This window comes from Chiloscyllium plagiosum, unplaced genomic scaffold (genome assembly GCF_037043375.1).
Source record: "Chiloscyllium plagiosum isolate Xiang-an unplaced genomic scaffold, Cpla_swu_hap1 HiC_scaffold_47, whole genome shotgun sequence".
Lineage (NCBI taxonomy): Eukaryota > Metazoa > Chordata > Chondrichthyes > Orectolobiformes > Hemiscylliidae > Chiloscyllium > Chiloscyllium plagiosum.
Window position 1 is genome coordinate 8,342,765 of NW_028270185.1, and position 27,662 is coordinate 8,370,426.

The 27,662-nt window shown below is 42.6% G+C and overlaps 1 protein-coding gene across 2 annotated transcripts in view; it reads right to left on the bottom strand.

Moving 5' to 3' along the window:
- Positions 1 to 25,148, bottom strand: part of LOC122542797 (echinoderm microtubule-associated protein-like 1) — a 139,515-nt gene extending 114,367 nt beyond the window's left edge. Inside the window, exon 1 of one of the 2 annotated variants that reach the window (XM_087983991.1) lies at positions 24,747 to 25,148. In XM_087983991.1, coding sequence (XP_087840117.1) covers positions 24,747 to 24,813 — 67 coding nt within the window. In that variant the 5' untranslated portion in view covers positions 24,814 to 25,148. Of the gene's footprint in view, positions 1 to 734; positions 859 to 24,746 lie in introns of those variants that run through there. The other variant, XM_087983992.1, reaches the window with a different exon arrangement.
- Positions 25,149 to 27,662: the final 2,514 nt, after the last annotated feature.

Here is a 27,662-nt window from a genome sequence, read left to right on the forward strand (position 1 = left end):
TCCATAGGGTTTGACAGATCACACTCCCAATGGATCACAAGCTTCAGCAGACCGTGTACTACACTAGATCACACTCTGTAAGATGGTTCACTCTGCTAGGTCACACACACCCACACAAAAATCCATTAGATCACTTAATCCCACTAGATTACACACGATTGGATTTCGCAGTCCACCACAACTCTTAGGCAAAAAAGTGAGGACTGCAGATGCTGGAAACCAGAATTTAGATTAGAGTGGTGCTGGAAAAGCACAGCAGGTCAGGCAGCATCCGAGGAGCAGGAAAATAGACGTTTCGGGCAAAAGCCCTTCCATCACCACAACTCTTAGTCTACCGGATTATGCAATATTAGATCATATGTTCTACTAGATCACATACATCACTCATACTACCTGATTACACATTGTATTAGGTCTTACACGCCACTCAATAACACACATTCACTAGATCTCTCACTCCGTTAGACCACACACTCCACTAAATGACACCAGATCCACTAGATCACTCATTTCACTGGCTTATACACTCTATTCGATTGTACACTCCACTAGATCACTTATTTCACTGGATTACACACTGTTAGATCACACCCTCTGCTCATTGTCTAGTAGATTAAGCATTCCACCAGCTCACGGTTCCCACCAGATCACACTCCAGCTTCAGTTGACAGATTAGCAGGAACGCCTTACCCACACAGTGGCCATTGATGGACGTGACCTTTGCACCCTCTCACCTGTCATGTTGATATTGTCTGCAGCATTCAATCCACCAGCTGATGAGCGAGCAGGGCCCACATCCCCACACTGGCCACCTTCTATTCCACACGATTAATGCAGTTTAAAGCTCAAGATTTCTCTTCCTCCATCCACAATGCGTCAAGATGCTTCGTCATTATCCCCAGTACTGGCTCCGGCCCAGACACTGAATTAGCCCAGGGATAATGGATAGCATAATCTCCTTAAAGCGATTCAGAGATTATTACCCAGCCCTCTCGTGGGTAAGGTGGGTCGGCGTTTTTCAAATACCTGGAGCCAGCCACTCATAGAACGAGAAATGACAAAAAACAAAGTCCCAAATCCTGTAGCTCAGTGACACAGGTTGGCACTCTAACTTAACAGTGCTGCCATAAATAACGCTTCAAGGTGCACTCTCTTAAATTGGAGACCACAACAATCACCAGCAACCTCTGACACACAACGATAACTGCTTCAGTTGCTTAGAATGCACCTACTCGAAGATCAATTTTCGACTTCCACCCACGGGAGTGTGCTGCCTTTGACTCCAGATTCCACTGTGTGTGTGTGTATATTTTATATATATATATGAGTGAGTGTGAGCACTCATTAACTCATTCAAAGCACTCTTATTTGTCAGTGAATATCTCCTCCTCCTCCTGCTCCTGTCCCTCCCCACTCCCTTTGACAAGCCATAACAACAGGGCCATCTGGAGCCTTCCCAAGGCCAGCAACTGCAACTTACTTTTAAATGAGTTAAGAACGGAAATGCAGGAATAGAAATTGTGCTGCTCTCTCAATATCCAGGATTTCTTTCAGTCTTTAATGTGAAAAAGATATTACGGCCACTATTTATTACCCATGTTTTGAACAGAGCAGTTTACTTGGCCATATCAGGCGGAAACGTGGGTCTAGAGTCACATGTAGGCCCAGACAGGGTAAAGATGGCAGAACTCCATTCCCAAAAGGGCAACAGTGAACCAGATGGGTTTCTAAAGACAATCCAGTAGTTTCATAGGTACCATCACTGATTAATCTGGACTGAAACAAAAGCGTGTTATATAAAGAGGTACCTCCATTATCTGAACGTCGATTATCCGAATTTCAGATTATCCGAACAAGATAGCTCCCCACGGCCATCAGATCAGCTATCCAAACTTCGATTATCCGAAGAAAATACTCCCCGCCTGTGTCATTTGGATAATCAAGGTTCCTCTGTAATTAACCGGACTGAATACCATGGTGGCATTTGAACTCTTATTCAAGGCCTTTGGTATTACTAATGTAGGAACATATCCAAACCCATATTTCCCGAATAATGTTGCCTAGTCAAACAAACTTGAGTCTTGCTGTGAACACTATGCTGTCAAAGTTTCTCCTTCTTCTGATCATCAGGACACATACTAGGATGCCACATTTCAAACATATTGCAGGAGTACAGGGTACTGATTCTTGGTAAGTCAACTCCGATTGGCTAAGGTATTGCCATGGAGAAAGCAACTGGGAACTATAGGCTGCCTAAGCTCCTGTGAAAAGCTTCAGCCTCACATCGCTATCTGCAGGGACATCCAAGATAGAACAATAAAATATCCATTATCCCACTCAACCCACCCCTATCCTGTCACTGCCCTATCCTTACCAAACTCTAATGGCTCCTTTAACCCTTTTAAATCCTTCCAATTTCTTTATCCAAGCAGCAAAGACAGTGTGGAACCTGTCCCCACAGGGAGTGATTGAGTTGAATCACATTTATGCCTTTGAGGAGAAGCTAGACAAGCACATGACAGGGAAAGGATTGGAAGGATTGGTTGAAAACAGTGACATGAAGAGAGGACAGTAATTTGAGAATCAACAAAAACAGACCAGTTGGACCAAATGGTCTGATTCTGCACTCTAAGTAATCCCAACGTGTATTCCAGGAACGATCGATCTCCCAGTCAGGATATTACTAATCTCTGGAATCCTCACCACTTTACATTGTCTAAAACAAAATGCATCCCACCCTAGGGTGACTGACTGTGTGGAGTTTGCACATTCTCCCCGTGTCTGCATGGCTTTCCTCCGGGTGCTCCAGTTTCCACCCCCAGTCCAAAGATGTGCAGGTTAGGGTGAACTGGTCATGGGAAATTGCCTATTGTGTCCGGAGATGATCAGATTAAGTGGATTAGCTATGGGAAATGCGAGGTTATAGGGAGCGGTGCTCTTCAGAGGGTTGGTCTGGACTCAATGGATCAAATGGCCTGCTTCCACACTGTTGGTATCCTATGAATTGGAACTTTCAGGCACTTAATCATTCTCTGCTCAAGCCATGTAACATGTTCTAAAGGATTCATTACTGTTCTGTAAATGCAGGAACAGTTTATAATGAAGCCAACTCTGGATTAAAACTGCTGCTGTTACTTGGAGACAATCTGTAAACCTGTTCTTATGGCACACATATACCTGCCATCTGGTATAGAGTTGATTCAACGTAATTATTCTATAGTGCATTCCCTGAATGTTATACAGTTTCTAATACATTCTGTGTCCATTTTATTGATGGCATGGGTTAACTTAAATATCAGGGTTTTGTATAATTAAAAGAAGACAGCCTCGCATTTATGTTATGCTTATCATGGCCATTGCCCACCTTAAAATGTTTTACAGCCAATTAAAGGGAGGCACAGTGGCTAGCACTGCTGCCTCACAGCACCAGGGTCCCAGGTTCGATTCCAGCCTTGGGCAACTGTCTGTGTGGAGTTTGCACGTTCTCCCCGTGTCTGCGTGGGTTTCCTCCGGGTGCTCCGGTTTCCTCCCACAACCCAAAGATTAGGTGAATCGGCCGTGCTAAATTGCCCGTAGTGCTAGGTGCACTAGTCAGAGGGAAATGGGTCTGGGTGGGTTTCTCTTCGGAGGGTCGGTGTGGACTGGTTGGGCTGAAGGGCCTGCTTTCACACTGGAAGGAATCTAATTTTTTTTAAAAAAATACTTTTGATGTGAGCCACGGATGTGTAGCTGTGAATTTGTGCACAGCATTTCCTAAAAACAACATTGTGATAAAGACCAAATTATCTGCTAACGTTGGCTCCATAATAAGAGAGATGCTCACCAATGATTTTAATGCAAATGTTGCTGGCCAGACCAGCAGTTATTAGCCATCCTTAATTCAACAGTAGCTTGGAGTCAACCACACTGCTGCAGGGTGGCACAGTGACTCAGTGGTTAGCACTGCTGCCTCACAGCACCAGGGACCTGGGTTCAATTCCATCCCTGGGTGGTTGTCTGAAATGAGTTTGCATGTTCTCCCAGTGTCTGTGTGGGTTTCGTCCGGATGCTCTAGTTTCCTCCCACAGTCCAAAGATGTGCAGGTTAGGGTGGATTGATCATGCTAAATTGCCCGTGGTATTTTGGGATGTGCAGGCTACGTGGATTAGCCATGGGAAATGCAGGGTTACAGGGTAGGGGGTGGTGGGTCTTGATACAATGCTGTTCGGAGAGTCAGTGTGAACTCGATGGGCTGAATGGCCTGCTTTCCACAGTGTACGAAGTCACATGTGGACCATACCAGATAAGGATAGCCCTAAATGGCATTAACAGAACAAATAGGTTTTTACAACAATTAACTCTGGTTACAAGGTCTCTATTTGATGAGCTTTTATTCAAGATTTTTACTGATTTCAAATTTCACCATCTACCATTTGGTGGGATTTGATCCAATGTTCCTCTAAAACAGTAACCTAGGGTTTAGGATTATTAGTTCAATACCATTACCATTGTCTGCAACATGCTATCATAGGACATTAAATAGAGATGGGGTCTTCTCTCTTAAATACCCTCCACACTTCCATCACCTCCTTCATACAGTGCATTGTGTCATCAGTCTGTCATTGACACTACGCCATCCAGAAGGTTAGAAACCCATTTAGGCTGTGAAACATACACCCCGTGTGCCCTCGAGAGGTTTCAATTAGGTTCGGTTTTTAGTCTGAAATTGAAACCATTAGCTCCATGTTGACCCTTGACCCCAGAAAGTGCTTTAGAAATAAAATTACAGTGAGGGAGAGAAAAAAAAAATCTAAAAGATCAGTCAATGTGAGGATACCAAACAAATGGCCACTTCTGTTCAAATGGCTGCAACGATAATAGTTACCAGCTGAAGAGAGGAAATAACAATGGAAGTCACTCGGCACATTCCACCTCAGTAAGGAGGGATGAGACACAATTAGGAGCACTCAAGGAGTTTATGAGTTCATTTCCCGGCAACAATAAGAGTGGCCTTGTTATCCCCTGCAGTAGGTGCTCCACACAGTGTGGTGGTGACAAATACTACGGCCCAAGAAGGTCATTAATAAATCTAATAGGGAATTCAGGAGAAACCTGCTTACCAGAACGAGTGTGTGTGGAACTGGGTACCACAAGAGCTTTGAGGTATAGATGCTTTATCAGGGGCAGCTTGGTGCACTCAAGAGACAGAAAAGAATAAGGATAACAGTGGCTAAAGGTGCTCAATGAGGAGAGTGGAGGAGTTGTGTGTGAAACAAAGACCCTCAGGGAGGAGACGGTCGTGCATTCAGAGGCCCAGGCTAATGGTCTAGGGCCAGGGGTTCAAATCCCATCATAACAGCTGGTGGAATTTAAATTTAACTAATTAATATCAATCCAGCAAAGAAATCTGGTCTCAGTCATGGTGACCATGACAACTATCTTTAGTTGTTGTTGGAAATCCATCAGGCCCACTTAATTCACTTGTTTACTAATGTAAAGGACAAGGCATTAAGAATTTAAAAGATTAAAAGTTAATTATTTGAAAACTACATTGGCAGTTTGGCCATCTATTTTCACACAAGTTAAAAACTCAAATAAATGTTGCAGGAGTAAGGGACGGTAAGTACGCTAAAGTAGACTGTGAAGAAGATCAGCAATAAATGTAAAAAAAAAAACAGCAGAAGGACACCATCAGGGCCCATTCGCAAGGGACTTTATGTTGGACTTGATGGATAGGAAAAAAAAAACACTTTCACCTTTCATTTTGTATACAATGGCAACTAGATTTAATTAGGGAAGGAAATTTGACATCCTACATGTGACTCCAACCCACAGCAATATGGTTGGCTCTTAACTGCCATCTGAAATGGCTGGACAAGCTACTCAGTTCATGAGCTATTGGGCATGGCCAACAAATGCTGCCCTGGCCAATAATGCCCCTGTCCCATAAAATAATTTACAAACTTATTGTGTTTCAAAGTCTTCCTAAGTGTGCTACATAGCTATACAAGGAAATAGAGTCAAGATTAGAGTGATGCTGGAAATGCACAGCAGGTCACACAGCATCCGAGGAACAGGAAAATCAACATTTCGGGCAGGAGACCTTCATCAGGATCCTGACCTGCCTGACCTGCTGTGCATTTCCAGCCCCACTCCAATCTTGTCTCTTATCTCCAGCATCTGCCGTCCTCACTTTTGCCTATAAGGAAATAGCTCGTCGCTTCACTCCCTGTAAATACCAAGTTAAAAATGACACAACACCAAGTTATAGTCCAACAGGTTTATTTGGAAGCACTAGCTTTCGGAACGCTGCTCCTTCATCAGGTGGTTGTGGAGTGTAAGATCGTAAGACACAGGATTTATAGCAAAAGTTTACAATGGGATGTAACTGAAATTATATATTGAAAAAGACCTGGATTGTTTGTTAAGTCTCTCATCTTTTAGAATGGACATGTTGGTTTCAGTTCAGAAGCTAGTGCTTCCAAAGAAACCTGTTGGACTATAACCTGGTGTTGTTTGATTTTTAACTTTGTCCACCCCAGTCCAACACCGGCATCTCCACATTGTAAATACCAAATTAATTAATCTCAGTAAGGGTGTTACAAGTCCAATTTAAATTAAAAATTCACTCCCATTGTTAGTACAGCAAGTAGTTATGAAGGTGCTTGGGTTTAACTAATTAATTAATTGACTGGATAGATATATAGAGGGGATACAGGTGGACTGGTGGAAGGAAGGAGCTATAATACTGAATAGTTAATAAACTCTATCCACAAATCTTATAATTGGTACAATTCCTAATGCTTGATCAGTATCACCATTTTCTCTTTGAATCTTCTATGTGATGTGTAATTTTGAAAGCCTTGTTATCTAATTTAGAGCAATTAATTGCATTATGCTATTTTGAATTTCACTTAAAACACCTGCTGCCCATTCCCAGAAATTCCTGGCTGCATTTGTCTGCTATCCTAGAACTGGACTGGCCTGGCTCATACAAATGCATTGTAAAGAGAAACAAATTATAGTGGACAAGGCAATAAAGAAATGAATAGACATGGGATAAGGGGCACTGGCTAAAGTCTGAACTGACAATGCATGGGGGTAAAGGGGGGTGAATTTGCCAATAAGCAGTCTTGGGATATGTGTGAATATATGAACGTTATGGTAATTAACACCACAGTGAAAAGATCCCTTTTGTATTCGAGGGTGTGAAAGAAATCACACAGATATAGATGAGATGCTTCATGAAATAGCTAACAGACCAATCTCGTTGTAAATTAACACCTGCTAGCACACTCTGTAATGGTGTTGATGGTGGTGCAGTTGGGGGGTGGGGGTGGGGGGTTACAGTCCAGAATAATTGTTTCGAGAAGAAATCCCAAAATTCCTTCAGTAATAAATGATCATCCTCTGACTTGAGAAAGGACTATAAATAGCTCGACTTTATCTGAAATCTGATTGTCCTGCATTCAGTGACAAGGGCGTTCATTAAGCCAGAGGTTTCAAAGGAAATTCAACGAGCTTTACAGCATCATGCAAGGCCACCAGAAATAAAACTTAATCTAGGGACATAGAACATTATGAAAGAGAAGGGCAGAAATAGGGTAAATGTCGGGTTAGGTAATTGGTAGTGATAGAGAAATAACAATTTCATAGCATGGCAACCAAACTGTTATGCCAAAGTTAGTAGGCACTTACTATATACTTAAAAATATCTGAACAAGTCATAAAGTAAAGATCGTGGGCGGCACGGTGGCACAGTGATTATCACTGCTGCCTCACAGCGCCAGAGACCCAGGTTCAATTCCTGCCTCAGGCGACTGTCTGTGTGGAGTTTGCACATTCTCCCCGTGTCTGCGTGGGTTTCCTCCGGGTGCTCTGGTTTCCTCCCACAGTCAAAGATGTGCAGGTCAGGTGAATTGGCCATGCTAAATTGCCCATAGTGTTAGGTAAGGGGTAAATGTAGGGGTATGGGTGGGTTACGCTTCGGCGGGTCGGTGTGGACTTGTTGGGCCGAAGGGCCTGTTTCCACGCTGTAATGTAATGTAATGTAATCTAATCTAATCTGACATGTAATTCACCTATACGTATGTTGGGCAATTATAAAGGATCACATTAGGGCAGATGAAAGGTTTACAGAATTTGGACCAAGTGATACAACTTGGTGTTTTCAGAGGCAGCGTGGCTACAGAGTTGGCCAGCCTGCGAAGTGGGACTCTCGCTTCCACGCAACATTCGGCAGGGGTAGCCCAGAGGAGGCACTCTGGCAGTGGCATGGTAAAGGCTGGTGTAGCCCGGGCAGGACTGTAGCAGAGAAGGAAAAGATGGACTTAACTTATCTTCTTTTATCTTTTTTATTTTAAGTCAATGTGAATTGGGCCTGTGCATGACGATGGAACACACTTTTCACCAAATTTCATGTTGAATACATGAGACAATAAATGATTCGGTTCAATTCAACAGGACAAGGCTATTTGACCCACAGGTAACTTGGCACCATAGTAGCATGTATCCAGAAGGAGTCAGTGAATGGAGGAGTACTGTTATTATAGAGGGATCAGGGAATGCCACTGACAAACACAAACATTGATTGAATATACAAGATGAGGAACAGGAGCTGAGATCCGTGAGGTAAAGATGCAGAAACCCAGAAAAGACGGTTTGAATTTGGAAAGTGGTTCTGGAGGTGAACATGGCCTTAGGAAAAGATCATAAGCTTACAAAAGGAATCCTAATCATAGAGAGGGGCTCTCTTGCAGCTGTAGTGCAAAACAGGGTAGGAAGATGAGTCAAGGTTGGAGTTTGACAAGAATTAGGAATACGGAACAGGCCAGGAATACCAGGAGAAGTAGAAGCCCTTACAATCGAGAAGTTTTAATGGTTACAAACAAGTTAGATGATAAGTTGACAAGGAACGTAAAACAAAAATAGCTGGAGGTGGAATGAATTTGGTCTATACACAAGAATATCAGATAGGGCTCAGCCAGACTTATCACACAGATAGAAATGCACAAGAAAAGTGATCCCTGATGGCATATATCAGGCTAATGCCACATTACAGGCTCAGTATCCTAAAGAGAAACTGGTTAACAAGATATTAAAATGACTGCCATACTGCAGGAGAAGTGATCCTGAATATTCCCTTACCTCTGTTCGCAACATACTGCTGGAAATTTAAGTCATTAAAGCTACAGGGAGACATTTCCAAAGGGAGACATTCTGAAGCCAGCTAAAGTAGTAAGTAATATAGAAGGGAAGCTGTGGAAATTAAACAAATGTGTTTCCGTGTTCAATGTTGCAATAATAGTTTAGCATTTTCCAGTCAGGTCCATCTTTCTGAAAGTAGGTTGCCTTCAGCTTAAAGCAGACCCAGCAACCTTCTACTGGTATCCCAAAGAGAAACTGGCAGACATCTTTACAATGCACAATGATGACTTTCTGAGGGGAAGTTCTGCAAAGTTTAAACAACAGATAAAATTTTTAAAAAATTTAAATTAGGCTTCAGGAGACTTCAAATATATTGGATTTGACATAAAGCAAAATAACTTAGGAGTTACTTTGAAGCAACACTTAAGAAGTTTGATTGGAAATCTAGGGTTGGTTCACAGACTAATTTTATGGATACGTGTTTGAGTACAGAATAATTTACAATTTTCCTGCTGGGAAAGAATAATACATGTTGTTCAGGGAAGTTAATAAAAATAAAAAGAGTAGTTGAAAGAGCCATTAATGTTCAGTAGCAGCAGTGCACCATCCTCAAAACGCACTGTAGAATTTACCTAAAGATCCTCAGACGGCACCTTCCAAATCCACGACCACTTCCATCTAGAAGGACGAGGGCAGCAGCTACATGGGAACACCACCCCCTGCAAGCTCCCCTCCGAGCCCCTCAACATCTTGACTTGGAAATATAATGCTATTCCCTCACTGTCGATGGGTCAAAATCCTAAAATTCTATCTCTAAGGGCATTGTGGGTCAATCCACAGGTGGGTTGCAGCGGTTCAAGGCGGCAGCTTACTAGGGACGGGCAATAAAAACTAACCCAGCCAGTGACATCCACAGCCAACAAATTAAATGTTTTAAAAATTTAGCTTAGCTGCTCAAACATTGGCCTAGCAGAAACTATAGCTACTGGGGTATATTTATCAATTATTCTAAAGGAAATCCTAAACAAGGGGCAAGCTGAAAAGGGGTTGTCCATAGATTGTTATGTGGGCAACTGTTTTCTTTGAAACTAAGTGCGTTGTTGAAAACGGTTGAGATTTGGCCTTGCTATTATGAAGAAAATGTTCCTAAAATTGTGACTTAATGCAAGTCACCAATTCTAAGATTATATAACAAAAAAAGGCTCTTGATCCAATAAATTATTGGAGATCCTTTGTAGGGTGCTGTCTCATGGTATAGGATGTTATAGGACGATGAATAAAAATCATTTTTGTTTGGATTGTTTTGTGATTAAATATAGTGCGATATTTTTATTTTTAAAAATATGAAATGCAGAAGGTTGACTTAGAGTCATAGAGATGTACAGCACAGACACAGACCCTTCGGTCCAACTCATCCATGTTGACCAGATATCCGAAATTAATCTTGTCCCAGATGCCTTTCAAATATTGGAATTGTATCAGCCTCTACCACTTAGTCTGTTGGCTCATTCCGTACATGCACCACACTCTGCGCGAAAAAGTTGCCCCTTAAGTCCCTTTCAAATGTTTCCCCTCTCACCCTAAACCTATGCCCTCAAGTTTTGGACTCCCCTACCCTGGGGAAAAGTCCTTGGCTTCTTACCATTTTCATGCCCCCCACGATTTTATAAACCTCTAAGGTCACCCCTCAGCCTACGATGTTCTATGGAAAATAACCCGAGCCTATTCAGCCTCTCCCTGTAATTCAAATCCTCCAACCCTGGTAACATCCTTGTAAATCTTTTCCCTTTCAAATTAAACATCTTTCCTATAGCAGGGAAACCAGAATTGAATGCTATATTCCAAAAGTGGCCTCACCAATGTCCTACACAACCACAACTTGACCTCCCAACTCCTATACTTAATGGACTGACCAAGTGGATCAAACACCTTCTTTACTATCCTGGCTATCTGCGAATCCACTTTCAAGGATATGTGCACCTGTACCAAAGGTCTCTCTGTTCAGCAAGATTCCCCAGGAGTATGAAAAATATTGTGACTGATTGGTCGTATTGCAAGGTAAAACAAAATATGGGAAAATAGATTGAATAAAACTAATGCAAGTTAAACAATGATTGTTTGTCTATCTTCAGTTGGAATCACACTCCAGCTTCAAGAGTCTACCTATTGTGCTTAATTCATCTGTGAACCGGTCTCCAGGACAACTAAGGGCATGTCACTGCTGTCCCGGGACAGATTTTAAGTTTTAACAAATTACTTCAGGGGAGGGCAATCTGTTCATATAGTGAAGAGTTAAGAGGTGACTGGGGCTAAGGAATTGAATTGAATTGAATTTATTGTCACGTGTACTGAGGCACAGTGAAAAGCTTTGTCTTGCGAGCAATACAGGCAGATCACAGAGTTAAATAGCACAGACAAGTAAATAATAGGGAAACAGTGGCAAAACAAAAACACAGGTACAAGTGAATGCTAAGAGTTTGTGAGTCCATTCAGCATTCTAACAACAGTAGGGTTGAAACTGTTTTGAAACCGGCTGGTGCGTCTGTTCAGGCTTCAGTACCTTCTCCCCAGTCGTGGAGGTTGTAGAAAAGCATTGTCAGGGTGGAATGGACCTTTGAGAATGCTGGCGGCCTTCCCTTGATAGTGGGCCTGGTAGATGGATTCTATAGATGGGAGGTTGGCCTTTGTGATTGTCCGGGCTGAGTTCACCCCTCTCTGTAACTGTCTCCGATCTTGAATGGTTCCATTGCCATACCAGGTAGTGATACATCCAGACAGAATGCTCTCGATGGTGCACCTATAAAGGTTGGTAGGGGTTTTGGCCCTCATGCCAAATGTCCTCAGCTGCCTGAGGAAGAGGAGATGTTGTTGGGCCTTTGTAACCAGTGCGTCCACATGAAGAGTCCAAGAAAGCTTGTTGTGGATGACCACTCCCAGGAGCTTGACACTCTCCACTCATTCCACCTCTGTGCTGTTAATGTGTAGGGGGGACATGAGTAACATCGCGCCAAAAGTTAATAATGAATTCCTTGGTTTTACCGGCATTGAGAGCTAGGTTGTTCTCAGTGCACCATTTTTCCAGGTCTTCCACCTCCCGTCTGTAGTCTGTTTCATCGCCATCTGAGATTTGACTGACCATGGTGGTGTCATCCGTGAACTTGTAAATGGCATTAGTCTGGTATTTGGAACACAGTCATGGGTATACAGTGAATACAGTAGGAGACTGAGTATGCACCCCTGGGAGACTCTGGTGTTGAGTGTTAGTGAGGGGCAGCACGGTGGCTCAGTGGTTAGCACTGCAGCACAGCACCAGGGACCCGGGTTAGATTCCAGCCTCGGGCGACTGTCTGTGTGGAGTTTGCACATTCTCCCCATGTCTGCGTGGGTTTCCTCCGGGTGCTCTGGTTTCCTCCCACAGTCCAAAGATGTGCAGGTTAGGTGAATTGGCCATGCTAAATTGCCCATAGTGTTAGGTGCATTAGTCAGGAAAATGGGGCTGGATGGGTTACTCTTCAGAGGGTCGGTGTGGACTTGTTGGGCCGAAGGGCCCGTTTCCACACTGTAGGGAAGCTAAAAACAAAATATTGTCCCCAACTTCACTGCTTGTGGCCTGTGGGTCAGGAAACAGTTGCAGCGAGTCTGAGATCATTAAGTTTAGTAATCAGGGATAATAGTGTTGAAGGCTGAATTGTAGTCAATGAGTAGGATTCTTTTACACAGCTGTTTTTGGTGGCAAGATGTTCTAAGGAGGAGTGAAGGGCAAGTGATATGGCATCTGACGTGGATCTGTTGGTCTGATGGGCAAATTGGAGTGGGTCAAGAGTAGTTGGGAGCTGGGAGTTGATTAATGCCATGACCAGCATTTCAAAGCACTTCATGACCACCGAAGTTAGGGCCACTAGGTGTAGTCAATGAGACATGCTGCATGAGCCTTCTTAGGCACAGGGATGATGTTGGCCCTCTTGAAACAGGCAGGGACAATGGCCTGCTGCAGGGAGAGGTTGAAGAGGTCCGAGAAGATCTCTGCCAGTTAATATGCGCATGCTCCGAGTGCACGGCCAGGTACTGTCTGGTCCCAGCGCTTTCCTTGGATTCACATGAAGGAAAACTGATCTGACCCCTGATGCAGTGACAGTCGGGATAAGTTCATCAGGACTTGTCGGAATAAGTGTTTCCTCTCCACCGATATTCTGCTCAAAGCAAGCATAGAAGGTGTTGAGACGGTCTGGGAGGGATGTGTCATCTTCTGCTACCTTGCACTCTCTCTTTTTAGAACCTGTGATGTCATTCAGTCCATGCCATACTTGCTGGATGTCTGTTTGGGTCTCTAGTTTGGATTGGTATTGGTCCCTGGCTGTCTTAATGGAGCTGTAAGACTGAGTAGTTAGTAAACTCTATACACAAAGAAAAGTGTTTTCGTTCCTTTCTCACCGACTTGATCGAATCTGAATAGATACTGTACTCTCTCATTATCCAATGGCTCATACTGAAAAAAGTCTTCATCAATAATGACAAATGGAATACATCTACATGCACTTCTTATCAATTCTTCCTTCTGTCGGAAATCCAAATTTATCATTACATCTGCCCATTTAATGAATCACTAGCATACTGGCCCAGTGGTTAGCACTGCTGCCTCACAGTGCCAGGCACCCAGGTTTGATTCCAGCTTTGGCGACTGTCTGTGGAAATTTGCACATTCTCCCTGTGTCTGCTGATTTCTTCCGGGCACTCCGGTTTCTTCCCACAGTCCAAAACTGTGCATATTAGGCAAATTGGCCATGCTAAATTGCCTGTAGTATCCAGTGATGTGCAGGCTAGGTGGGTTAGACATGGGAAGTGCAGGGTTACAGGGATAGGGTAGATCTGGGTGGGATTCTCTTTGGAGGGTCAGTGTGGACTTGCGTGACCTGCATTCCACACTGTAGGGATTCTACAATAATTGACCAAAGACCATTGGACACCACCTTCCAAACCCATGACCATTTCAATCTAGAAGGACAAAGGCAGCAGGTATATGGGAACACCACCCCCTGCAAGTTTCCCTCCGAGATACACACCATTCTGATTTGGAAATATATCGCCATTCCTTCAGCGTCACTGGGTCAGATTGCTGGAATTTCATCCAAAAGGACATTGTGGTTACGCCAAAGTACGTGGACTACAGTGGTTAAAGCTGATAGCTCATCAGCACCTTCACAAGAGCAACTGGGAATGGGCAACAAATGCTGCGCCCAGCCAGCGATGCCCACGTCCCACAAGTGAAAAATAAAAACTAAAATTCAGGCTGGGGTGAGGAATAGTGCAGGGTTGCTGGTGGCTGCTCTTGCAGCCTGACAGATAGTAAATGTCTAAAGGCCTGACTGTCACTTCTCCAGGAACCTACATGCCAACTGGATAATCCCAGTCAGTCACTGCTCTTTAATAGGCATCAATAGTTCAATACTGACCGACTCTCTGACACATGCGGGTTAGTGGCCCTGCCACCCCTCCACCATGACCTTGTGAAAAGGACCTGGAAGCAGAGTGGAGTCAGGGACCCTGTGTCAACCCCAGGGATCTCTTTCATGTCCCCCTCATGTCCTATCCCAGCAAAGGCTGAAATTCCAGCCCACTGACTTGGCAGTCCCAAGGAGAAAAAAGGCAACATTTGAATGCAAACGTCTTGGCGTTTTGCATCGCCCCTGTCTTGATGCTAGCAAGAACCAAATGCAGAATGATAGTGCAGTATAGGTGGGAGACAGGGACCTGTGGGTTGACATAAAGGAGCATCTCAAGATGCTGGAACTGTCTGCTCCTCCCAAACTGGGTAAAGGAAAACAACTCTGACAGAATGAATGCAGTTTGGGAAAGCGAGTGGGCCAGGAGGACTGATTTATTGGCAGTGATGAAGGGGTGACAGCTGCTCTCACCTTCCACGCCTGTGGCAATATACAGTCTCCTGCAGGTGACTCTGCAAAAGCTCAGCTCATTCCGTGTCAAACCAAAAGCTGCTTTGCATATGACAACAGATGGCTGTAACAGTTTTAACCAACCTCCGCCCCATACCCATCCCCCCCCCCCCACCTGAATGTTACAGAAACGAGACATAACAGATGACAAGGTCTGAAACGAGAATCCAAATTTCCTAATCACCAAGAACACCAGTGACACATTCACTGCCACACCAGCCCAGTAACACAATCAGAACACTTTTAATTCAGGGTGAGAGACAAACCAAGTATTTGTTTCCCCATTTCTTGACGGGATGGGTTTGTTTTAAATCCCAAATGACATTAAGTCTCCAACCGGCTTGAATTTCCAGTTGCCAACTTCTGCTGGATGCATCCCCAGAGCTTTCATCACATGACCTTTCTCCTCCTGCCCAGACTCTCTTCACAATACGCTTTTATGACAAAATTACTCAAAGGAAATGATTGAAGACAAATTTTGTTTCTAAATTTACTGCAATTTTTCTCGGTGCATCATCGAATTGTCTTTTTCATAGCTGGAGGACACCAGAATAATCCTGTAAAAGTTGGGGACTTAGATCTGTTAATTTTGATGTTAAAAAAAGTGTTTTAACCGTTGAATTATTCCCATTAATCTCCTTTGTACTCTATCCAATGCATTCATATCCTCTCTATAATGCGGTGCCCAGAACTGAACAAAATACTCCATCTGAGGTTCAGCCAATGTCCAAAACAAGTTCAGAGTCTTCCTGCTGTTGTACTCTGCATTAATAGAATAGTCTATTCTAGAATACTAGGAGAAAGTGAGACCTGCACATACTGGACAGTCAGAGTTGATGAAGTGTGGCACTGGAAAGAACACAGCAGATCAGGCAGCATCTGAGCAGCTAGAGAGGTGACATTTTGGGGCATAATCCTTCCTCAGGACTAGAATACTGTCTGCTTAATTGTGAACAACAGGCCATCAGACAGGATTAGAAGTAAGCCATTCAGCCCATCAAGTCTGCTTCACCATTCAATGAGACTTTGACTGATATGTTAATCCTCAATTTCACTTTTCACTCCAAAACTAGAGGGCATAGGTTTAAGGTGAAAGGGGAGAGATTTAAAAGGGATCCAAGGGGCAACTTTTTCACGCAGAGGGTGGTACGTGTATGGAATGAGTTGCCAGAGGAAATGGTGGAGGCTGGTACAATTGTAACATTTAAAAAGGTATCTGGATGGGTACATGGATAGGAAGGGTTTAGAGAGATATGAGCCAAATGCTGGCAAATGTGATTAGATCTATTTAGGACATCTGGTCGGCATGGACAAGTAGGACTGAAGGGTCTGTTTCCGTACTGTACATCTCTTTGACTCTATGATTTTTCTGCCTTACCTCCATAATCCTTGATTCCTTTATGGATTAAGAATCTGTCTATCGGAGCCTTGAATATATTAAATGACTCACCTTCAGTAGCCTTCTTTGGGAAGGAATTTCACAGTGTTACCATTAACTGCTCTCTCAACCAGCCCTGCTGTCTTTAACGATTTTTTGATGTACACCTAGGTCTTTCTGCTCCTGCACACCCTTTAGTTTATACTGTCTTCATGTTCTTTATACCACAATGTATCACTTCACGCTTCTCCCCATTGAACTTCCTCTGCTTCCTATCTACCTGCTTTCCCAACTTGTCAATGGCCTTTTGAAGTTTTACCCAATCCTTCACACAGCTTACAATCGCCCAAATTTTGTCATCAACCAACGTTGAAGTTGTGGCCTGCACATCAAATTCTAAATCATTTATATATTACGAACAACAAGGAAAATCTTTACAATACAACTAACAATACCCACTAATAATCTTGCCCGAGTAACGTCACAACACCATAACATAAAAGGAGGCCATTAGAAACATTGTGCCTATGAAAGTATTGTGAAATTGGCCCCACTCATATACTCACAGAGTCATACAGCACGGAAACAGACCCTTCAGTCCAACCAGTCCAAACCGATCATACTTCTAAAATAAACCAGTTTCACCTGGCTGCATTTAGTCCATGTCCCTTCAAACATTTCTTATTCATTACTTATCCAAATGTCTTTTAAACGTTGTAAATGTACTGGCATCCATCACAACCTCTGGCAGTTTATGCCTCACATGAAATACTCGCTGCGTAAAAAAAATTACCACTCATGTCTTTAAATCTTTCTTCTCTCACCTTAAAAATATGCTCACCTAATCTTAAAATCCCTAACTTTGGAGAAAGGACACCTGCCATTCACCACATTTATACCCTTCATAATTTTATAAACCTCTATAAGAGCACCCCTCAACCTCCTACACTCCAGGTTAAAAAGTCCCAGCCTAACCAGCCTCTCCTGATAATTTAAACCCTCCACTCCAGGCTACATACTGGTAAATCTCTTCTGAATCCTCTCCAGCTTAATAATATCCTTTCCATAACAGGCTCCTTCTCAATGACTTCCAACTACTTGCCTTTTCCAGTATCTATCCAATTTTCTTTGAAATGTTACTATTGTATCTTCAATCCTTCCTGTCAAGCAGCGAGTTCCGGATCCTAAAAAACTCATTAGCATAAGCAAACTGGTGCCTCATCCATCCTCACCGCACATTCGTTGCAGTGTGTACTATCCATAACATACACCCACAAATGTTTCAACTGCTCCTTCAAAACACATGATCTCTATCACTTGGAAGGACAAGGGCAGCAAATGCTTGGGTATACACCACCCACAAAAGAGTCCCTTCACACACCATCCTGACTTGGAAATATAAAATCGCCATTCCTTCACAGTCGCTGGGTCAAAATTCTGGAACTTCCTCTCTAATGGAACTGTGGGTAAACCTACACCACACAGATTGCTGCGGTTCCTGAAGGCAGCTCACCACTACCATATCAATTAGGGATGTACAATAAAACGTCAGTGATACCCACATCTTCTAAATGAAGAAACAACATTTAACACCTCAACTCTCTCCCACCGGCAATTTGTCAATTATCTTTAAAGGACATGTTCTGGTTACTGCTGTGGGAACAGTTTCTCCTTATTTTCTGAATTGAGCCTTTCATAATTTTTAACACCTCATAAATCCCCTGTCATCCTTGCTCTGAGGGAGAACAATCTCAGTTTTAAAATGTTAATGAATGTGTTCCTACATTCTCAAGAAATACCTCCATTGTCAGAACAGTGACAATGAAATACCCCCAGGAAATGATGATCCATCATTTTGAGTTTAGTTAATCTGCTGTGTATTGGGTTAACAGTTGTTTTTCAACAGCATAGGTTAAAATTATATCTGCTTTCCCAGGACTTGGGGGTGGGGGGCACATTTCAAATCGATGATTTTCCCTCTGTCCCTTTGAAACACTTGTTATTCTGAGAATAGACCACTTCTTAGACCTGGACTTCCAACTCTAGGTCCAGAAATACAGGGGGATCTGTTATGGACCTCAAAATATATCAAGGAGATAGCTTAGACCCTAACTTTTATCTTGAAGGCAAATGGAAAGCTCTTGGTTCCAGATGGGATTTGATTGGTCCAACACCAAGCTTTAAGCAAAACACACTTTATTCTTACAACACAGTTAGAATATAAACAAAAGAAAAATTGGCATAACTTTAACTCTATTGAAATATTTAATAAAATAATATATGATTTAACTGCTCGTCATCAACTATTCCAATATAGAAGCATCCCAGGATCACACCCTTAGCAAAGGCAAATTCAGCAAAACAGATTTTCCTCACGTGCGGTCTCCTTTCCAGTCCAGGAGAAGGAACCAGTATCAAAAAGATACTAGCCGCAGAGAGAGAACGCAAGCTTATTGCTGCAGCAGAAAGAGAGCTGTATCTATCAGCTTCAACAGCTAACTCCAAACCCTAACTTAAAGAAACACTAAAACGCTGGCTTTGTGCGAGTGTAACTCCATCCACTCATGCTTCTTCTGTCTAATTTTTAAACAATGCTCAGGGAGCTCCAAGCTAGTCACCCTCCGATTCTGAAGCAGACATTCCGGGACAACTGTGGCAACACCTTGCTGTGAGAGAAATGGCACAGAAGGAAATCCTCTTAAAGGCACAGTACTGTCACAGATCACAAGACAAGATTCTGGGGTCTGAGCTCCGAGGCTGTGATGGTGAATGTGGAGCTCTGACTTGATGCTAACAATTGCAAGACCCCTTTAAACCTCTGTCTTTTTCAAGGGTGGGCGCACCCTAGCTGAATGATTTTCTTTACAGCCCAAACACAGTACAGTTCTGGCGATCGGGGGGGGAATGAGTTCCCAGAGAACGTCACAGTTGGTGGTTTTGATGAATTGCAAAGATGGCTGCCCACTCCAGGAACATCTCAGAGGAGCAAACATTGGAGTCACAGAAGGTGAAACACACACAAAGAATCACGCAGATAACTAAATTCATGAAGGGCAGGCACAAAAATGGTGGGACCTCACTTCACTGCTCTAAAAGAGCCAATGAAAAGGCACATTGTCAAAAAAACAACCCCATCGGCCTCACAGATTTACTGTGCACTTCTAGTCTCACATCTCCCCAGCTCCCACAACATAGCCCCTCCATCCAACCAACGATCCACTGTGTGCATGTGCACACACAGAGTTCACTGAATGATCGTGGCAACATTCAAATCTCAGAACAGCAGGCATTCAGAGACCTACTAAAAGGTGAGCCTCCAAATCTCTGACAAAAAAAAACTCCTGAAAAGTTCACATCACAAGCTTGCATTTCATGTAGATGGAAAAAAATCAGTCAAATTTGACGCATCACAGTTCTACTCCTCTCGTAATCACCTCAAAATGGAGCTCTATTTTAACTGATATGATGATTTCCAAGTCTTGCTGATTGTTTTACGGGTTTTGTACAATGATATTTTTGCATTACACAGCTAAGTTCAGGAATATTACAAACTAGCAGAAGAGGAGAGCAAATAGAGAGATACAAAGAGAATGCTCTCCTCCAAGGTGCATCTTTTCAGTAAAATGTAATTTCCATAATATTGTAGAATCATACAGCACTGAATTAAAGGGACTTTTGGGCCCAAAATGGCTCCCAGGAGCTACCAATTTGTCCCATTTTGCACTGTATTTTCCTGAAAGGCTTGAACTTTTGCAAAAAGTTATTATAGGAGAATTTGCACAAACTTCAAAAGGAGACAAAGACCTGCAGTAGCCTGATGGAGACAATCAATGATGCTGGGAGTGGGATCAGAAGAACATTTCTACATATTGGACAGAGCTGGAAGCACGACAGCCTTTTACTGAGACAAACGAGAAACTTACACAGTGATGGCTATCTTGAAAAGGTCATGAATCTGGATAAGAAAACTCTAGCAGAAGAAATGACTGATCTACACCATAATTTTAATGCATTATAAAACATCTTGCATTTATGTAGCATATTTCTATGTAGCAAACTGTCACAAGGACTTCTCAACAACATTAACTTAACTTTGAAACCAAGCCGCTTAAGCAATTATTCACACTAAAATGTAGGAAGAGTTCAGAGAGATACAGGCCAAATGCTGGCAAATAGGACTGGATTAATATAGGATGTGTGGTTGGCATGGACAAGTTGGACTGAAGGGTCTGTTCTATATAAACTCTATAACTTGGTGAAGTATTTCAAAAGAAGAAAGTGAGACAATGATGGAACAATTTAGGCATGGAGTTGGGACCCAGAATTGAGGGTCTGGTCATAGAGATGTACAATATGGAAACAGACCCTTCAGTCCAACTCATCAACGCCGACCAGGTATCCCAACCCAATCTAGTCCCACCTGCCAGCACTCGGCCCATATCCCTCTAAACCCTTCCTAATCATATACCCATCCAGTTGCCTTTTAAATTGTACTAGTCTCCACCACTTCCTCTGGCAGCTCATTCCATACACGTATCCTGGAACATTAAGCTGCCAGTCTTGTAATTCAACAGCAAAGGCAGTGACTGCTAACTCTGTCAGTTAGGAACGTGGGTTTCTCTCTCTCTCTCTCCTGCACTGACCTCGCCATATGCTTCCTTTGTCTGTTCTTCTCCCTTTTTGTCCTTCCTGACTTGTCACATTGGAAGATACAAAGAATGGAGAAGCAAAAGAATTCTTCCACTTGGCTCATTGTGTCTGCACCAGCTCTTCAAATGACCAGCATTACCCTGTGCCAGTCTCTTGTTTCTTCCCCATCTCCTTGCATGTTATTTCTATCTAAATAACCACCTTTCTTGAATGCCTCAATTGAACCTACCTCTACCACATTTCCAGGCAGTGTATTCTGTACCCTGACTCTCGCTGCGTGAAAGATTTTTTTTTCTCACATCATATTTGCTCCTTTCGCAAATCACTTTAAATCTATGCCTTCTCGTTCTTGATTCTTTTATGATTGGGAGCAGTTTCTCCCTACCCACTTTCTCATGACTTTGAAAACTTCTAAACTTCCTAGCCTCCTTCTCTCCAAAGAGAACAGTCCCAACTTCTTCAATCTATTAACAACATTGAAGTCCCTCATCTCTGGAGCCATTCTTGCAAATTGCTTCTGCATTGTCTCGAAAGCACTCTCCCCATATTGTGGCAACCGGAACTGTAGACAATTCTTCAGCTAAGGTCTAACAAGTGCCTAATATTTCTGCCATGCCTGGGGTTATAATAACACCGCTGGTGCTGACAGGCCTCACAGCAGTATCTTAAGAAACAAGTCTTGCCTGAAGCTGTTCATGTCACACTTACAGTTCCACATAAAGCTGATCATTGATAATTGAAAGCTCCAAGTATTTCTGCAACATTTTCCCCATTATTATGCATTGAGATAGCTTGCAAGCAGTTTATTTAAAAGTCCAGCTCTCTGTATATTGTCAGCACTGTGTAGCGTAGTGTTTTAATATGCACTTAAGCAGAACAAGACTCTTTCTGTTCAAACCCACAGGCAGTCTTGTGCAGTTTGAAGTACAGTGGGGAAAGTAGTCACAACCCATTTTTAGCTGGAATGCCATCATTAAAATATTTTCCTTCTACAACTTGTAAAAATCAACACAACTCTGGGTTTATGAACTGTGGAATGTACCATAAAATGATAGAACACAGGGGGCCATTTGTCCAACTGTGCCTCTGTTGGATCTTTGAAAGACCTTACACTTACCCAAGAGGCAGTGCAGCAAAGATTTATTAGGCAGATACCTATAATGGTAAGATTGTCCTAGAGGAGAGATTTGGGTCAACAGGGCCTGTTTTTGCTAGAATTTACAAGAATGAGAGGGTATTTTACTGAAACGTACAAAATTCGAACAAGACTGGAGAGACTGAGTGCATCAAGGATGTTTCCCTTGGTTTGGGGTGTCTAGAACCAGGGGGTCACAGTTTCAGGATACAGGCTAGACCATTTTGGACTGCGATGAGAAAACATTTCTTGACTCAAAAGGGCAGAATCCTCTACCATAGAATATGTTCAAGAAAGAGATACATAAATTTTTAGATATTAAAGGCATCAATGAGTATGGGGAGAGCACGGGAATTTGGCATTGAGAGGGAGCATCAGCCATGATCATATTGAATGGAGGAGCAGGTTCAAAGGGCAGATGGTCAGCTCTTGCTCCAAGTGTCCTTGTAATGCATTCTGTCCCCCTGCATATTCCCCATAGCTCTGCAAATTCTTTTCCCTCAAGTATGGGAGACAATGGTGCAGTGGCGATATCACTGTATAAATAATCCAGGAGACCCAGGCTAATATTTTGGGGATGCAGGTTCAAATCCCACCACAGCAGCTGGTGGAATGTATGTAAATCTAGAAGTCGAAGCTAGTCTCAGTGACCATGACAACAGAGATTGTGGCCATCAAAACCCACCTAACTCACTAACATCCTGTAGGGAAAGTTATAGACTTTCCACACCAGATCTGGCCTACATGTGGCTCCAGGCCCAAAGTAATGTGGTTGACACCCTCTGAAATAGCTTAGCAAGGTTCAAGGACAATTAGGGAAGGGAAACAAAGGATGGCTTAGTCTGCAACACCCCGATGGGACAGATTAGAATTAAGAAACAAAAAACAAGAATTGCTGGAGAAGCTCAGCAAGTCTGGCAGCATCTCTGGAGAGAAATCAGAGTTAATGTTTCGGGTCCACTGACCCTTCCTCAGAATGTCGAACTTTTCCAGCAATTTCTGTCTTTGCTTCTGATCTTCAGCATCCACAGTTCTTTTGGTTTTTATTTAGAATTCGGGAACATAGTTTAAAACGAAGGGATTTCCTGGTCAAGACGAAGATGCTGAATTTCTTTTTCTTTCACAGGATAGCCAGTCTTCTCCAGAGAGCATTGGAGGTTAGATTATTGAATACTTTTAAGACTGAGTTGGACAGATTCTTTACTGAAGTGCGAGTCAAAGAATAGGGGAGGTAGACAAGAAAGTAGATTCAAGGACACAACCTGATTAGTTATCAGCTTATCATATGGGCTCAAAGGGGCTGAGTGACATTCTCCTGATCCTAACTTTTACGTCACACATGAGCATCAAAAGAAACTTATACAGTTTAATGAGAAAGTTAGTTACATCATAAAATTATTTACATAGAACATCAGAAGATAATATTTTGATTTGCAATACTTAGAAACAGCAAATTAATTTTCAACTTGACAAACAGAATTAAATGCCACAATATTATTTGTCAATCACTTCACAGAATCACAGAACCATTGCAGCACAGAAGGAGGCCATTCGGCCCATAATGTCTGTGTTGGCTGTCCAAGCAAGCGAAACATTGAATGGCATTCCCCTGTTTCTTTTTTCAGATAATTATCCAATTCTTGCTTGAATACTCAATTGAATCTGCCTCCACCACGTTCTCAGGCAGTACATTCCAGATCTTAACCACTTGCTGGTTGAAAAAGTTATTCAACATGTTTCTGTTGCTTCTTTCACCAATTATCTTAACTCAACTGTGCTCTTTCGTTTTCGACCCTTACAGCAATGGGAATTGTTCTTCTATACCTACTTTGTAAAAACAGTGGACCAGTGATTTCTATCATTTTTTTCCCCATTTCTATTACTTGGATTTATTCTATAACTCATTGCCCCCGCACATGTACATCTGTAAACATTTGACAGACTTCCTGCCAGATCCCACTTTGAACTTAAAAACATGCACGTCAGCTCAGCCCCAAGCATTCCATGTAATGCAACAGCTTGCTCTCAATCAGATTATGCAGCTATAAACTGTGAGTGGCTGTTAATCCCAAATCAAGAAAGGAAATCTGAGACTTAGAAACAAAAGCTCTCGTTTCTGCAGTTGGCTGCAGGTGGAAGAAAAACAGAGCAAGAAAATAAGAGTTAGAATGTCAGACCCAATCAATAATCAGCTCAGACTGTGCATGTTTTCTATGAACTAATGGCAAAAAGTAACAGTAAATGGCAGCCATGTGGCAGAGCACAGCCCCAAACTGTGTGTGCCTGAAGCAAAAGGAACAGGTGAAGGAAGCTATGATTTTTATTTAAAGTTAATTTGAGCACCTCCATTTGCTGGAACTCAGAGACTAACAGAAGCAGGTTATTCTGTATTAAAGAGGGATGTTAAATTCAACAGTTATGCATTTCTTCACATTCTAATAGAAAACCTTGTATTTGGTTTCTGTGGTACAGGCCTTTCTGAAGGCCTCAGACTGTGAGAACTTACCAGTGCAAAACTGCAGCAGGGAGCTGGTGTCATACAACCCACCGTAACCAGGAATACGATCCGCCATTCCCCTTTCCTTCTGATCTCTTTTCAGAAAACAAAATACACCAACAAAAGCTTTTCTCCCTCCTTATTTCACTTTCTCGGGCTCCTTCTGCAGCCTCCTGTTACCATAGCAACCAGCTCACTCCAGCTCCTTCACATGCCTTTGAATGGGGGGAGAAAAAATTTCCTCTCTGTCTCCCGCACTGAAAAATTCATGTAAATGCTCTTGCTGCATCTTCTTTCTCAGAAGGTTTTGATCCTGCTACCATCTTTGTTTTAAAAGCTGACTGAGGATGAATAACGAGATCTTATTGTTTTAAATCAATAGGCTTGTTACAGCACACCTAAGGATGTGATGTGATGCTCTTCCTCAAACTCCAGCTCTCTCCTTGCTCCATTCATCGCAATGAGCTCATTGGTCTGCTACCTGCATCTGAGGCTAATTTATTAACGAGTTCTCGGCTTACTTCACCTTTTTATCAGCCAATGAACTGCCGCTATCTCCTTGGCACAGCCAAAGAGCTGATAAACTAGGCGTGAAATCAAATTAAACTAGGGTAGCTTGATAAATGGTATTTGATGACAATGTTCAGCTAGTTGAATGTTTGGGCTCAAACCTTTTGCGATGCTGCCTTCATGAGTTAACCCTTTCAAGGGCAGAACATCAGAGAATCCTTCCCATCCTCAATAAGCAAGTTAAAATAAGTTGTGGGTAACACTGATTTCCTTTTACACTTGATTCCACACCGTTTTTTTTTGTGAGTGCATTCAAACATTTCAACACATAAACAGTGGGGTGAACATAGGCAGAAGTGGTCTTGAATAGTTACTAATTCAGACAGTGTAGGGCAGCTGAGTTGGCACAAACAATTGAAGAGGGGAGTTCATGGAAGGGGCTGAATGACTATCATTGTTGTTTCAGGGCCTGTCGCACCACTGACCTTTGGATTCCCTCTCGGCCACTTTCCCACAATGGTGTTGTCAGCACTCCCATTGTCTAAAGCAGAACATTCAAATGACTATAAATACAGGGAGGAAGATGTGAGAAATGGATCAGAGTAACATCTCTCCAACCCATTATTGTTCAGCAGTAAAGGCTTCAGGGTTGCATCTTGGAAATGGATAGAGTGAGAGTACTCACTCTGAAATTAAGCAGGGGCTCCTTAAGGAAAAGACAATGAGACTTAAAAATGACTCACCTTATGTCAAACTCCAGTTCGGGGGAGGTGGCAGCATAATGGTAATATCCAAACCCCAGGTTAATGCCCTTGAGGACAAAAGTTCAAATCTCACCAATATCAATCGGAATTAAAAGCTAGCCTATAAAAATACAGTTAGTGCCCTTCAGGGAAGGGAAATCTGCCATCCTTACCTGGTCTGATCGACATGAGTCTCCAGAACCACATTCACTCTGTTAAAGGCACTATATAAATATAAGTCATTATTTGCTATTATTGCTATTAGGTTAATGTGCTTTTTTTGCCTTAGTAGTGTTCCTGATTAAGTGGGAGAAGAAATTGAAAGGAATCCTCTAATAACCAGCTGAATTTATGGTACAATTCTCCTATGCCCCCCCTTATACAGGGGAGGTGCTGATGTAGTGGTAGTATCATTGGACAGCAGGGAATAATGTTGTGGAGTTGTGGGTTCAGTTCTGGAATAAAATTGAAGTCTAATACCAACCTTTGATCGTTGTGGAAACCCATCCGGTTCACTAATATTCTGCAGGGAAGGAAATGTGCCATCCTTACTCATTCTGCCTTATATGTGACTCCAGACCCACAGCAACATGGTTGACTCTGAACTGCCCTCTAAGCAATTAAGGATGTTGACCCGGTCAATGACACCCACATCCAATGAACAAATAGAATTTTACCAATGTGGAGTCAGAATATAATTTCAACTGTCTAGACTTATTACCGTCCTTAGTATGTAAAATCTGCCAATTTCTACTGATTGTTTAGTTCAAAGAGTCAGCATGACTCAAAAAGGGAGACAGTGACATGGTGAGTTTGTCACTAGATGAGTAATCTGAGATCCTAAACTAATTGGCCATGAGTTCCAAATCCAAAATGGCAGCTGTGGAATTTATATCCAGCAATTTAAAAGAAAAGACGCAATGAAGCTGGAACATAAACCAATCTCGGTCATAATGAGCATGAAACTCTCGTTCATTGCTGTAAAAACCCATCTGGTCTTACTTATGTTCTTCAGGGAAAGAGATCTGCTGTCCTTACCCAGTTGGACTTACCTGTGAGTCTAAACCCACAGCAATGTGGCTGACTCTGAAATTGCAACCACTCAGTTCAGGGACCACTGGGGACAGATAACAAATGCAGGCCTTGCCAGAAACACCCACACTCCATGAAAAACTATGTAGGATGTAGAGTTTTACACCGCATAAGCAGACCATCATGTCTTTGCCAACTCTTTTGGAAAATCTATCTAATTGGCCCCACTCCTCTCTGCTCTTTCTCAGTAGTTCTGCAAATTTCTCCCAAGTATGTAATCTAATTCCATTCTGAAAGTTGCCATTTAATCTGTTTCCGCTGCCCATTGAAAGTAGTGCATTCCAGATTACAACTTGCTGCATTTTTATTTTATCTCAAGTCCTTGGGTTACAGGTCTTTCCAGCAGGAGAAATTCTCTTTCTCTCTCTATTAAGGGAACACAGCATAACTTTGAACACTGATATGAAATGTCTCCTCACCTTTCACTGTGGTAAGAACAACAATCCCAACCTCTCTAGACTCTTCACATATGGCACTGAAGGAGGCCATTTGACTCTGTATCATTTGAGTTCTCCACCAACTTCAAGGCACAAGTCAGGAGTGTGATGGCATACTCCCCACTTGCCCTGGATGACTGCAG